This window comes from Camellia sinensis, chromosome 3 (assembly GCF_055761805.1).
Source record: "Camellia sinensis isolate YWXY chromosome 3, ASM5576180v1, whole genome shotgun sequence".
Classification (NCBI taxonomy): domain Eukaryota; kingdom Viridiplantae; phylum Streptophyta; class Magnoliopsida; order Ericales; family Theaceae; genus Camellia; species Camellia sinensis.
Window position 1 is genome coordinate 133,258,333 of NC_138963.1, and position 15,996 is coordinate 133,274,328.

General features: G+C 33.0%; 1 protein-coding gene across 1 annotated transcript in view; it reads right to left on the reverse strand.

Annotated features, from left to right (window-relative positions):
* The window catches only part of LOC114322461 (uncharacterized), a 186,561-nt gene extending 171,315 nt beyond the window's left edge, over positions 1–15,246 (reverse strand). Inside the window, exons 1-5 of the mRNA XM_082920869.1 lie at positions 14,784–15,246; positions 12,789–12,968; positions 10,630–10,756; positions 8,432–8,525; positions 8,171–8,299 (exon numbers count right to left, since the gene is read on the reverse strand). Of these exons, the coding sequence (XP_082776995.1) occupies positions 8,171–8,254 (84 nt within the window). The 5' untranslated portion in view covers positions 8,255–8,299; positions 8,432–8,525; positions 10,630–10,756; positions 12,789–12,968; positions 14,784–15,246. The remainder of the gene's footprint in view (positions 1–8,170; positions 8,300–8,431; positions 8,526–10,629; positions 10,757–12,788; positions 12,969–14,783) is intronic.
* Positions 15,247–15,996: the final 750 nt, after the last annotated feature.

Sequence of the window (15,996 nt, forward strand, 5' to 3'; positions counted from 1 at the left end):
CTTGGGGCCTGCTATCAGCCCTGGGCTAGTAATGCCTTGAGGACTGCTATCAGCGCCAGGCATTACCCTCTCCTTGCAGAGGGAAAGCTTTTCCCAGAGACTGCTATCACCTTGGCGGGATGTTCCCTCCGCAACTTGGTTGCGGCGGCAGTAGTTGCTGCGGCAGTCATTTCCCGTGGCAAGTTCAAATGGCATAACCAACAATATTGGAGATGGCGGCGCCGACAAAGTGCCTCTGCAACTTGGGCGCCTCTGCAACCTAGTTGCTTCGGTTCTCTTCTTCCCTCAACTCCAGGTGGCGACGGAACCGAGAATACTTGGAATGGCAGCGCTAAGACAAAGTGCCTCCGCAACTTGGTCGTCGCAACTGTCACCTCTACAACTTAGTTGCTTCGGCTTTCTCTTTCCCTCATCAACTTTGGATGGCGGCGGAGCCGAAGATATTAGGAATGGCAGTGCTGAGGCAAAGTACCTCGGCAACTTCCCCGCTGCATGTATTTCCTCTGCAACTTGATCGTGGCATGTGTTCCCGCTGCAACTTGACTTCGTCATTTTCCCTCGTGGAGTCTATTTGGACCCTTGGCGGGTCGGACCTACTCCGGCCCACTGTTGGCCCACTTCCCTTGGACTTTAGCCCATGCTCCATTTTCATTCCTAGTCGCCTCTTTGCGACGAACTCAGTACTTAGGCCCATACTTAATTTGGGGTTTAATTTCTGACCCTCTAAAAAAACAGAACGTAGTGGCTAGAAATAGTGCTGAAGCTGAATTTAGATCAATGGCTCATGGAATTTGTAAAGCTTTGTGGATCGAGAGATTATTGGAAGACTTAAAAATTCCAAGAACATCACCAATGGAAGTTTACTGTAACAAGAAGGCAGCAAATGCAATTGCTCATAATCTTGTTCTTCACAACAGAACTTAGCATGTGGAAGTCGACAAGCACTTTATCAACGAAAAGATTGAGAAGGAATTGATCTACATGTCTTATATACCCACTGCGGAGCAGATTGCAGATGTTCTTACAAAGGGACTACACAAGAAGCAGTTCGACCACCTAATCTACAAGTTGGCCATGGAAGACATATTCAAGCCAACTTGAGAGGGAGTGTTGGAAATGGGAAGAAAATAATTCTGCCAGGATATGGCTAAATTCTTTAGGATATCACAGCTGTAAATATCTAGATTTAGTCAATACTATAGAATAGGAAAGTTTATATTTAGAATTAGAATTAGTAACTAAATAATAGCAAATCAGTCCTCAGAATCAGTAGCTAATCAATCCCTTATTTTATGCCATGTATCTCCTATTAATAAAGGTGCTGTGTGTACATTGTTTAAATATGAGAATAAGAAATATTATTCTTTCTAGCTTTCATTCAAAATAATAAAATCCAGTTTTCCAACTAGTACCAAGCATGTAGATTTTAAATTTCTGAAACAATTTAATTAAGGCATTTCAAAATGGCCTATTTGACTGATCAATAAATTAATGGAAGGAAAATAACACGGTGCAGCTTTTAATAGAGTAAGTAGAACTTCAATTGGCGAACAATAATGCAAGACCCCAAATGTTCTAGCAAACACTCACATGGGTGTTGGTCCCACACCCATGTGCATGGTAGATTTTTTGGCAAATTTTTGCGTATCCCTAGGCATTTTGCTCATTGGTGAAATATGGCAAGAGATGAAAACCACAAAAGAAAGACATGAAAAGGAGCATAATGTAACTAGGGAATCCTGGAAAACAAATCCAAGAGACATCAATGCTAGAAGCACACTTAGAAATGATTTTTCTGATCTGCATCAAAAAAGAAAACAGAAAAAAAAATATATGTGTGAAAGTCAGTAATGCCCTTCACTACAAATTAAGTCCACAGTATCTCTGAACGCATTCTTTTAGACCCTCCTTTTTGAAATTAAACATATGTGTTTGTCAAAATTTCCATTAAGCTCAATTAGTTTCAATACGAAATCACTATACCATATTTTGTTCCAAGGTTAAGAAGGCGCATAATAACTTTAAACATACAAAATAAGGTGTGGCATCACATAAGCAACGAAATTTATTTCTGAAGTAGAATTGACAAGACAAAAATAAAATAAAACTACAATTATGAATACCAATATATATGAAGGGTCTTGCTAAAAAGTGCCCTGGGACACGAAAAGTAGACCAAAAAATAAATTTGAAAACACATGACACTTCTTATTAAATTCAATACAGTTTTTATTGAAATTAATGCACTTCTTTTAACTGTTTGACCTATTTTCAAGACACTTCCTTATTTCAATCCCAATATTCAGCACTTTTAACATTTGTCATATACAAATATCAAGTTATAAGGACACAACAATTGCACGAATTATAACTAAGATCATTTCAATAAAATAAATGAAATATATCTTTTAAGAATGGAACCAAAAAGATGACACAAGGAACTTACTTCTCTACATTTCATGAGCTTTAGCATTAATGGGAAAAACTACAAATGCAAGACTGATGTTAGAGGAGGGTAAGTTACCAAAATATTTGATATACATGTTTCATATTTCTTCTTTTCTACTTCTAAATCTGAAAATTCAGTCAAATAAAGAAACTAAATCCTATGCAAAGAATCATGCCAATCTCAAATCATACATAAGGGAGTAATGTAGGAAAATTAGTTAGAAGTTTTCTCTTGTTAAGATTTCGAAAGTCAGTGTAGCAGCAACAACGGGGTCTAAAAATTCACTGCAATCAAACATTGGAAGAGTGATTTTCAAATATGATTTATCATATGATATGCATAAATAGAGAATAATTGTTAGATGAAATTATAATTTCATTTTTTCCCCACAAATAAACTATTGTGAAAGGACTACAAACTAAACCATCTTTACCGGCTCAAACATGAATGAATGAAGGTCCTCCTACTAGGATCAACATCATGTAGAACCACCTCTCCAAAATAAAGAAAAAATAAACGAATTTTCTAAGTAAAACTGTAGAATAAAAGAACAATGCTTACATTAGCACATATGTAAGCATAATGATGAGGGGAAGAACTAGGAGAGAGGTAAATATTAAGCACCAAAAATACTTCAGCATTCCAAATAAATAGTAATTACAAGTTAATAACACCTGCAATAAATTTATGGTCATTTTTTTCCATGTTTTGTTTGGTTCTGTTTTGAATGAGAACCATCATGGCTCAAGCTTTGACAGCTTCTTAAGCTAGACAAGGTCTCTTCTTTTTTTATAACAAAACAACTAACTCATTGCAGCAAGCAAACATATAAATTCTTCTCAAAGAAAGTATTTTTTCCCCCCAACCTAAACGATGCATTGTTCTCAATGTAAAAAACAAAATCACAAAGGTTATGAGATTACCTTAAATACTGAACTATGTCTATATATATGTATATATATATATTTTTTTTTTGAGCGTCAACAAAAAATTTATTAAAAAAGAAAAGATGAACCCTGAACCTGCAAGGGATTATTGCCAAAAACACAAGGGAAAAAAATTACAAACAAAAAACTAACAACTCCTAAAAGTAACATTGCTTTTATTATTATGTTTATGGGTCTCGATAAATAGGGCCTTTTAATTCAATGGACTCCTCTCCTCTTCAAGTGGGAAATTCTCCAAAACTGGTTTAAGACGTTAGCCAGTCACTTTAAAAACATTACCATTCCTGGGATTTTCAATCTCAACGGCCCCATGAGAAAAAACAGTTTTAACTATGAAAGGGCCGGTCCATCTAGATCTCAATTTACCAGGAAACAAATGTAGTCTAGTTTTATACAAAAGAACCTTTTTGTGAAGGCTCAACAATTCATTTGAGTACAAACAATATTAAATTAAAAACATATCATATACAATGACATGGGGAGGACAAGTCAATCAACTGGGGGCCCTTTTTTCTTTCAAAACAGCACCCCTTTTCTACTCCCTTATCTACAAAAATATGAAATCTTGCCTTTAGGCAATAGCAATATTATCTTTTATTCAATGAAAAGCTACAAACACAAGACTGTTGTGAGTAAAAAGGTATATATATTATGTAGAGGGTTAGAAAATTAAGATAAAAATTACCATCTTGTTACGCTGAATTCAAGCAGCCCAAGCACCCTTGACAACACTACGGTCAGATCTAGTGTTCTTGCTATTATCTAAGTCACCCAATATATATTACATAAAAGGAACAAATAAGGAACAAAAGATGAGTAGTAATTAAAAGGAAAAATAAATAAATATTTGAAGAGCAGAATCAAAATATAAAAGGACTGGAGGTACAATGAAATCTTGTATAACCTTTGAGAGAAGTTTTGAGGATGCTATGAGATGATTTCAAAGCAAACCGAGTCTTATGGGCCTGGTTGAGCAATTTATATTGTTGATGGCTCAAATGTAGTTTTTCTAAAAATTTAAATTAAATACATTAAATCATAATTAAATATAAATTGAGAGAATGAATATAATATCCAAAATTCCTAGAATAACTACGTAATTTTAAGCATTCATCACACCTCCCAACCAGCTTTAATTTTAGAACCTAGCAATTAAGGCGACTAAAATAAAATCAAAAAGAAAAATAAAAGCAACTACTCTAAACTGCTTCCGCAAGAAATCACGATTGAATTTAGCACATGCAACAAGCCCTTAATCCAATAGATTACCCCTCATGGACGAGTTAAAGTCTCATGTTTCCAAAGATGTTACCCACAAATATCCAAAAATTTCTTTACTAAAATGACTTCTTTCATTCTCATGCCAAGGTTAAAGAACCAGCAATGAATTTCACAACCTCAAAGTTCAAAAGACTAGCAGCAAGTAAAGATATTGCATGACATTCAAAATTTGGAGTGTGTGAAAAAGGTTCAACCAACACAGACACAACCTTAGCCTTAAAGTGAAATATAACCCAAATCTCTTTCTGAAACATGCTTCGACTCAAATCTCACCAAGTATTGCACTCAACAAATAAATCACTCGGAATATGGTGCAAAAATTGCTCTCAATATATGCGAGTAGAACAATGTAAATCAAAGGCAAAATATCCCGCATACTAATTTTTTTGAAAAACGCTAATATGAAAGAATAAATAAATAGTCTCATGAATTGAATATCAAATACTGAGAAATAAAATTTCTAGAAATGTCACCCACAAACGTCAAAAATTTTCTTTACTCGAAAGATTTCTTTCGTTCTCGTGCTAAAGTTCAAGAACAAGTCATGAATTTCACAACCTTAGCAAGACAACCAATCAAAGTTCAAGACACTAGCAGCAAGTAAAGATATCTCATGACATTCAGAATTTGGCGTGTGTGAAAAAGTTTAGCCAACACATATACAACCTTAGCCTTAAAGTAAAATATAACCCAAATCTCTTTCTGAAACATGCTTCGACTCAAATCTCACCAGTTATTGCACTCAACAAATAAATCACAAAGAATATGGTGTAAAAATTACTCTCAATATATGCGAGTAGAATAATGTAAATCAAAGGCAAAATATCCCGCATACTAATTTTTTGGAAAAACGCTATAATGAAAGAATAAATAAATAGTCTCATGAATGGAATATCAAATACTGAGAATTAAAATTACCACACCATCACCCCAATCCATCATGTCCACTTGTAAACTATACCACACTCAAGATCAAATAGGACTTTTATTTGGTTGTAATGCTTGGGTTGAGGAATTACGAAAAAATAATAAAAAGCCAAAGGTGAATAAAAAAAAGGACGTCTGAGAGACAATTGGCATAAAAATAAACACAATTAGAGCATTATTCCAAATGCCTTGCTCTTTCTATTACTTTTCTTTTTGTTTTTTTTCAACTTCCTCCTGCTTTTTTTTTTTTCTTTTTGTTTTTTTTTTCCCTTAGTTGAACACAATTTATTTCTTCTTATTTTTTTCAGCTTTTCTCCTTTTTTTTCAATTTTTTTTTTCAAACAAATTTGCCATTGTCAAACTCAAATAATCCCAACATATCTACAAAAAAAGTAAAAAGAAAGTATGGGTTGTGGGGTTAAACAAAGAAAGGCATAAAGGCTCAAATTGGTTTCTAATGGTTCATGAAGTAATAATAAAAGAAAGAAAAATAAATTAAAGGCTCAAAGAAACAAAGATGGCCTAAAATCATCTCTCAAGAATTAGTATGGTCCTTCAACTTTCATGATCTCAAGGGAATAAAAGTGTCATAACAAATTGATTTATTCTCAGCATTCAACCAAAATGAAGAAATAATGAGACTAAACAACAAATTAATGTCCTTCCAAAGAAAATTAAGAGTAGATGTATAGTAACCCTCCAATAAATGATTGGCACAAAACTCACAGGGTTAAAAGTCTCCACTATCATTCTTCAAGATTTTCAAGTCATATCCACTGATCAACTAAAAATCATATTCATGTGGCTAAAGTGCAGTGCAATTATTTCCAAATACGAACACATGAAATACTTTAACAAAGTAGCTAGCATACCAAACTTCAACACAATTTCTCAAGTTAAAGCAATAAAATACTACAAGTATGCCGAATCACTCAATGCATAGAACAATACATTACCATGCACACCTTTTTTTCTTTTTTTAAACAAAACAACAAACTCATTGTAGCAAGCAAACATATAAATTCTTCCCAAAATAAGTATTTTCTCCCCCCAACCTAAACGATGCATCATCCTCGAGGGAGTAAAAAGTGTGATAACAAATTGATTTGTTCTCAGCATTCAACCAAAAATGAAAAAATAATGAGACTAATCAACAAATTAATGCGCTTCCAAAGAAAAATTAAGAGTAGATGTATAATGACCCTCCAATAAATGATTGGCACAAAACTCACAAGGTTAAAAGTCTCCACTATCATTCCTCAAGATTTTCAAGTCATACCCACTTACCAACTAAAAATCATATTCATGTGGTTGAAGTGCAGTGCAATGATTTCCAAATATGAACACACGTAATACTTTAACAAAGTAGCTAGCATATCAAACTTCAAAACAATTCTTGAGTTAAAGCAATTAAATACCACAAGTATGCCCAATCACTCAATGTATAGAACAAAAGAATACCATGAGCACTAAATTTTTATTTTTTTTTAACAAAATAACTAACTCATAGCTGCAAGCAAATATATAAATTCTTCTCAAAATAAGTATTTTCTCCCCCCAAACTAAACAATGCATTGTCCTGAATGTAAAAAATAAAATCAAAAAGTTAAGGAGATTACCTTAAATGATTAACCATGTCTATATGTGCCATTGCCTGCAAGGGGTTAGCGCCAAAAACAAAAAGGAAAAAAAATACAAACGAAAAACTAACAACTCCTAAAAGTAACATTATTTTGAATAACATGCACAAACCGGATCATTGGAAATTTTAATCAATAATTTTGAACAACTTTTTGAATGGAGTAAAGGAAGTTGGAATCGTCGATCGCTAATTATCTAAAAACTACGAAAAGGGTGTTTTTAGTTTCTACAAAGCGCCACAACAAATGAAACACAAAATTCCAACAAAATCTCTACAAAAGAAGAGATAAAATTGCATAAGATAATACATGTATTAGCAGTTCACTCTTTGCATGTTTTTTTCCACATGAAACTATTAACAAAGTTTTTTTTTCCCACTTTTCCTTCCATTTCTTTTTCCCTTCTCATACAAGATCCACCGGATGCTTATCTTGAAATATAGCCCAAATTATTGGAAAGGAATTTCCAAACCTCACACATATGTTAGAACACTATAGCAATCGCAATCAAATACTTCACAGGATCAATATAAATAAATTACATATTACATATATATATATATATAACACCACGTATATCAGTATAACCAATTGCCCTATTTTTGTTTCATCATAGAGTAGTTGAAAAAGGCGTCATTTCAATACATTATGTAAACAAAAACCTATGAACTACTCAATTCTCAATTCAACAGCACACCCAATTTTCAAACAACACACTTCAAATAATTTTGGTTGAAACTCATATTAAATTGTATGAATCGAATCATGCATCATACAATTCTAACACCATACTAGTTGGAACCTGTAAAAGCGGTGTCAATAGAATTATTTTGATCAGTTACTCATGAAATACAACATCCATTTCCAAGGAATTCTAGCAATGTAAGTGAATTTATTCTTCAGTGATAACTGAGATTAGAAATTACATGGTTGTCGACTCTGCTAGCTGGTGCCGGAGGCAAGACGAGATCTGCTTCCAGATCAGGTTGAAGATATGCAAGCACCCCCATCACCTTCTATCTCCATGCCCATGTTAGCTTCCCAAGAATCACGCTCTGCATCACAACATCAAAAAGGATAAATGAAAAAAATAAAAACTAAAAAAAACTAGGGCCCAATTTAGTCTCCATTTCCAAGCAATGGCAGCAACATAAGTGAAGGAATTCTTGAGTGATAACTCAGATTACCTGGTTGTTGACTCACAGCTCAGTTGAGGAATTCTTTAGTCTTCATCACTTGTGTTACTACTCGCTGCTCAGTTGCCATTGAATAAAAAAAGGTCTACATTAATCGCCCAAAAAACGCATGGATTTATTATATATAGCCCAACAGACATTAATTATGTAGCAACTACCACCAATAAACTACTAAGTGAATTTTTAGACCATGTTGTAGAAGCTACACTGAAATTTCGAAATCTTAGCAAGAGAAAACTTCTAACTAATTTCCCTACATTACTCACTCAAGTATGATTTGAGATTGGCATGATTCTTTGCTTAGGATTTAGTTTCTTTATTTGACTAAATTTTGAGATTTAGAAGTAGAAAAAAAGAAATATGAAACATGGATATCAAATTTTTTGGTAACTTATCCTCCTGTAACATCAATCTTGCATTTGTAGTTTTCTCCATTATTGCTAAAGCTCCTGAAATGTAGAGAAGCAAGTTCCTCATGTCATCTTTTTGTTCTGTTCTTAATAGATATATGTAATTTATTTTATTGGAATGGTCTTAGTTATAATTCGTGTAATTGTGGTGTCCTCAAGATATTTGTATATGACAAATGCTAAAAGTGTTGGATATTAGGATTGAAATAAAGAAGTGTCTTGAAAATAAGTCAAACAGTTAAAAGAAGTGCATTAATTTCAATAAAAACTGCATTAAATTTAATAAAAAGTGTCTTGTGTTTTCAAATTCATTTTTTTGTCTACTTTTGTGTCCTCGAGACACTTGTTAACAAGACCCTTCATATATTGGTATTCATAATTGTAGTTATATTTTATTTTCGTCCTGCCAATGCTACTTCAAAAATAAATTTTGTTCCTTATGTGATGCCACATCTTATTTTGTATGTTTAAAGTTATTAAGCACCTTCCCGACCTTGTTGGAACAAAATATGGTATAGTAATTTCGTACTAAATCTAATTGAGCTTAATGTAGATTTTGACAACTAAACACATGTTTAATTTCAAAAAGGAGGATCTAAAAGAATCCTTAGAGCAAGAGAAAATTGAGAAACTAATTGGCATGAGTAGTATTTTATTTTTGAGTTACGACTTATGTCTACAAATTGACTTTCCTACTTAACAAAAAAAATAAAAATAGAATCATCTTTACCGACTCAAACATGAATGAATGAAGGTCCTCATACTAGGATCAACATCATGTAGAACCACCTCTCCAAAATAAAGAAAAAATAGACGAATTTCATGAGTAAAACTATAGAATAGAAGAACAATGGCTACATCATCACATATGTAAGCATAATGATGAGGGGAAGAACTAGGAGAGAGGTAAATATCAAGCACCAAAAATACTTCAACATTCCAAATAAATAGTAACTACAGGTTAATAACACCTGCAATCAATTCATGGTTATTTTTTCCAAGTTTTGTTTGTTTCTTGTTTGATTGAAGGCTATTTTTTATAAAATTAAACTTCTAAATAACTGAAAATAAGATGAGACAAAAAAAACTCTGAACGTGAAATAAAAGCAAAATTAAATAAGATGAGACAAAAACAATACACATTTTTTAACAATGGAAAAGTGGGGACATGCATATAGGAGTCACCCAAAAAAAAATAAAAAAAATAAAAAAAAAATAAAAAATAAAAAATAAAAAAAAAAAAAAAAAGAGAAGCAACAACATTATTTAATAGGAACTGCATTTTTATAACTAAAATCTATAGCGGTAGTGATGGAAAATTATTTGTACATCCACAAGCAAAGATGTAGGCAAGTTGCACCCTGCCATGACACAATATACATTGAATGCTTTGATTTTCAAGCTTTTCCAATAGAAGCCTCAGAGTAATACCAAAACAAAACTTGTCTCAATTCTACTAAAATAATTTTTTTACCTCATAAGAGAAAATTTGGTCTATAAATAGAGTAGAAGTTTTCACTGTAAATGGGGGAACCAATGCACATATTAAAGCTGAAACACATATTAAAGCTAAAGCAGAACATGAATTTCAAAATTACTATACAGAGTGAAAATATTGTGACATGCATCAAGAATAGAGTCAAAGTGAAAATATTGACATCATGCAATGCTATAGCAAAATACACATCAAGAGAGAGAGGAGAGATAGTGACAGTGGTGATTAAGAGTTTGATGAGGGTGTGTGGTCATAAAGCAATCAATGGATAGAGAAATCAATACCAGTAAAAGAAGACCACTAGAGGTTTGAGATTGAGAAATCGAAGCCACTGAGCATTGAAAAATCTTGTTAAGCTGCAGATAAACCCTAGCTCTGAAATCTTCAACACACTTCATGAAGCTTGTTCACCTGATCATATTGAAATCACATAAACAAAAATAATCACAAGAATAATCAAGCAATTTTATACAGATTTCAATTAATCTCAAGCAATTTGAAGCAAAATTTAAGCAATTCTCCATCATCAGAAAGACGATTTCAGAAAAATAAATAACTAGATTTCAAGATGCATGATGGATTTCAGACGATCTCACACTTCTTCTTCTTCGTCTACTTCGTCTTAGGGTTTGAGTGTGGTTTAGGGGGTTTCTGCTGCTTCGTCTAAGTGTTTTTTTGTGCTTCGTCTTCATGTTCTCCATCAGAAAGACGATTTGAATGAGTCAATTTCAAAGGTTTTGGGTTTCTCAAATGGATAGAAGCTAGAGAGATCGAAAGGGTTTAGGTTTATGGAGAGAGAGAGCAGCGATGAAAGATAATAGAGAGAGAGAGAGAGAGAGAGGCGTCAATAAACAAAGGAGTGAAAAGAGAGACCGTTATAAAACCCTAAGGCCAAGTTTGGGAAGACTAAATAAGTGTACTTTTTGTCTTTTTAGACTAAAAAGTTGAGGTTGAAAATATGAATGTTTGGATTAACTTTTTGACTTTTTATGGAAAAATGTGTAATAAAAAATTGTAAAAATTGATTTGTAGGAACAAATTAGAATTGGGAGTTATGCAGCCGTAATTGTTGACTTTTGGTGAATAGTGATAACTTTTTAACTTTTTGAGTAACTTTTTGACTTTTTAGCTTTTTGGGGTGTTCCCAAACTTGGCCTAATTTTGAAGCAATGGAAGATTAGCGAGAGAGAGGGGTCTAGAAACAAAGGAGGGAAAAGAGAGTGAAAGTTGTGAAACCCTAATTTTTAACACGTTACCTTGGGGGTAAGTGGAAGCAAGCTTCAACCAACCAAGCTACCTTAAAATGTTGATATGGAGCTGAAATTAATAATATATATATATATATATATACTAGTGTATGCCCGTACCTAAAGGCACGGTATAAATATTGTTGAGATCAAAATACAGTTATAATTTATATGTATCATGCTAAAATTTGTAAAATCTGTAACTTTTTTTGATAAAAATACTAAAAAAATATAAAGAAATATTCATCTTATGGATTAAAATATAATTTATCTAATTTGTTGCGCAAAAAAAAATTTTGAGGTCAAAATATAAATAGATGGTCCGTTTGGTTTAGATTTTCAAATAATTTTATAATTAGAGTTTGGTTGTATATTTTGAAAATAATTTTTACAAATTTGAAATTCAAAACTTATTTGGTTTACAGCTTTCAAAAATAATTTTTAAAATTTTCAATATGTATTTTATTACTTTTAGTAAACTTTTTAAATATTTTTATCAACATTTTTTACTTTTTCAGATCCATTCAATCTGAATACACTTAAAAATTATAAAATTTAGAGTAATGTTATAAAATTTACACTAAATAATTTTTAAAATAATTTTTACAAATTTAAAATAAAATTTTATAATTGTGCATGATTTATGTATTTTAAGTATTTGAACTCAAATTATAGTAAATAATACATTTTAATTATTTTTTTATATTTTGTATAAAATAAATACTAACAAAAACAAAAACATAATTTGTTCCCAAGAGAGTGAGGCAACGGTGGCGGTGGCCGCAACGGACAACAAAACACACTTTGTGTCCAAGAGCCACAACAGCCCAAAAAAACAAAAAACAAAAAAAACTCTTCACCCCCACCCACCCATCCATCCTTTATCGCTCATCTCACTTTTTCAAATTTCAAATTTTAAAACACACATTCACTCTCTCTCTCCCCTCAAAACACACTTTGCTACCCCAAGAAGAAGAGGCCAAATCTATAAAGGCCAAAAAAATAATCCTGCCATATTAAGTGTTTGAGACGTGAGAGAAAGAGAGAGCGCGAAGAGTATTTGGGCGGGAATCAAGTGTTTGGTACATTTGAAAGGATTGATCTTAACCATTGATATACACTTAGAATTAATTTAGACCATTAAAAATCATTTTGGACATTTTTTAAAATCATCCTGCCATATTATATAGATTTACCTTTGCCATTGTCACTATGTCAGGCACAATGCCTTGGGTCTCAAATCCCCAAAAATGGCTCCCAGTGTGAGCAAACCTAGATTGAACCTTATTAGCAATACAAAGCCCTCCTGCTTTCTTAATGCTGCTGTATACGGCAGGGAAGTAACCTGGGGCCAATTCAATAATTCCACCCACTCCCTGCCATTTTAGAGAGTAGTTCAAATTAGACAGTAACTCGGAAAAGGTTGTAATAATAGGAAAATGATATTCTCACACAATTTTCGTACAGAATTTAAGACAAAAATAATGTGACAATGACACTCTTGCAATTATGAACCATAGTGATGGGCATTTGACTATCAATGCAGGGATATAAATGCGACACATCATTTTGCATAAATTTTTAGGGTGCAAATGACTGGGAAGAGGTTGTATTTAAAGTTTCACGTATGGTCCACTGAGATGAATAACTTTTAGGGTGCAAATGACTGGGAAAGTCAGCTCTTGGGTAATTTTTTTTTTTTGTCAAGGAAAGAATTTTTATTTATAAAAAAAAAAAAGAAAAAAAAAAAAAAGAAGCGATTTTTACTCTTTGTCCATTCAAATGATCAGGCTCTAAATTCATGTATAGAAAACAGTAACATGAATCCCTATGTATGTATATGATAGTAATCAAATTAATTGATTCAGAGAGAAAAAACCAATACATGACATTAACATTTACAAGCAGCAGATACATTTAATTACAAACAGATTAATTAATACACACATCTGCTTATGTAAGAAATTTCTGTTTTTATGCTTTGATTTCACATACTTAAAAAATAAAAATAAAAACAGAAATATTGAAGAAGAAGAAGAAAAGATACAAAATACACAAAGATGACATAGAGATCTTGTTGAGTAACATCTAAGATTTGTTTTGTTTTGTTGAAATGGATTGGAGAGAAGAATCAGGTGGCAGTGTAGACGTGGAGATGGAGGAGGACGATGAGGATGGAGTAGAGGACGAAGAAGAGAAGAGTGTGAATAGCGATGGACTTGCCGTTGGTGTTGAGGCTCCCAAATTCGACAAGGTGGTTCTTACCAGGTATCTGGAACAGCAACCCCGGTGTAAACACCACGAACAACACCACTGCTACTAGCACAGGCCCCCAGTCCGCCATTGAAATTTACAGACAGACACAGATTATCACCAACTGAACTAACAACGACTTGGATTGGAGCTGAAGAAGAAGACTACTAGTTACGTCTGTGGACGTGAGGAGACTTACGTCTGTTCTAATCCAAATTCAAATTGACCAAACCTAACCTAACCCAACCCAACCCAACATTTTTTTTAATTAAAAAAATTCAATAAATTATAATCATAATATTAAACTTTAAATAAATACAACCTATACTAATAATAATTAATTGATATAATGAAACTTTTACAAACTGCTAACTTAATTAAATGTGTAGGTTGCTAACTCATCAATATTTTTTGTTTACAAGATTTTTGTTAAAGAAACATAAATTTAAGGATGTTCTTAGTGGTACCAAAAAAATATTGAATAAAATGATGATGATCATGATGACAATAAAAATGAACAAGCTTCTATGTCCCTGGCAACAATTATAAGAAAATCCTCCATTTAACCTGTAAGTCTGTATTGGCCACGGAATTCTAATAAAAACAGGAAATCAAACCCCAAATTACATATGTATTAATGAAATGAAGAAGAAGAACAGAGAGAGAAGGGAAAAAAATAACAAATAAACAACTCTAAAAATGTATGTATTCATGAAATAAAGGAGAAGAACAGGGAGAGAACGGAAAAAATATCAAACCCACATCACACCAATCAACAAAATGTACGTAACCTTGAAGCGAATGTACAATAAAGAACTGCAGGAAGCCCGAAATTGGGGTAAAATACCTCTCTTCTTGAAGACGACAGTGGGGTTTAGCCAAATCAGTCAAAAACAAAAACAGAGAGAGAAGGGTGGAAAAGACTCAATCGATCTTACCTTGCGAGAGCACCGTCGGTAGCGAAGGGAGCCGAATTGAGCAGCGTAGCGAAGAGCCTGCAGAAGATTGTCTGTTCGGCACCGAAACAACGGGACCATCGAGCGGTGAACACGGACAGAGTGCAGAATCGGAAACCCTAGAGAGAGAGTGAGGGCTTGATGAGAGAGAGTAGGAGTTTGATCGTCTCAATCGGGAAGAGATTTTAGGGTTTTGGAAGGCGAATTTGTGGGGGTTTGGATCGGAGCGAGGGGATGGAGAAGGGAATGTTGGCGGAGAGTCGACGCCATGAGAGAGAGATTAGAGAGAGAAAACGGTGAAGGACTTATGAATGTAGGCATAAGGATGATTTTCAGAGAGAGAGAGAGTCTGAACACAACACCCATCTCATCTCTCTCTCAACTAGAACACAATGAGAGAGCACGTGGAGAGAGAGTTAAGAGACGTTAAGAGACGTTTGGGGAGAGAGAGCAGACGTGGGAGAAAGAGTAGAGAGTGTTTGGGGGAGGAAAAAAATTAATGTCAAACCGTAGATATTGATTAAAAATTATTTCAGTCATTCAAATAAAATGTAACTTATTTTCAAAAATTGTTTAAATAAATACATTTTAACATATTTTCAAAAGCTGTTATGTCTTATAATATAGGTATTAGTTTTATCTTTATATTTTGGTATATATATAAGTTGTTTTCAATTTTTTTTTAAATAATTTTTTATTTTCTCATCTCACTCATCACTTTTAGCCACCACTCACCACAACTATCAATGAATGGCGAGTTTTGACCAAACTCTGACAACTCTCTAGCAAATGGGTGATCGCCGTTGTGATTTTCAATTATCAATTGGTATTCTTCAGGTCATCTCATATTCTTCGACATCGTCCAACTACTAAATTCGACAAATAAGTTTGACTACCCATTGCTAACAGGCACCACATCTGTTCGCCCTTCATTTCTGTCCATTAAATTTGGCAACTAATCATCGCACTATTAATTTTTTTATTTAAACACCTCTCATTCTATTTCAATGCGATGTTCAAAATTTTTAATGTAAATTTAAAATTATTTTATTTAAGCCTTTCAACTTCATAATCAAGTTTGCGTAATCTAATTTATAATTAAGGCCTTACACTTTTTTTCTCTTTAACATTTTTTTAAATTTATATATAAAAAAATTACTTTTTCAGTTAAAATAATTTAAAAATAAAAGAAAGT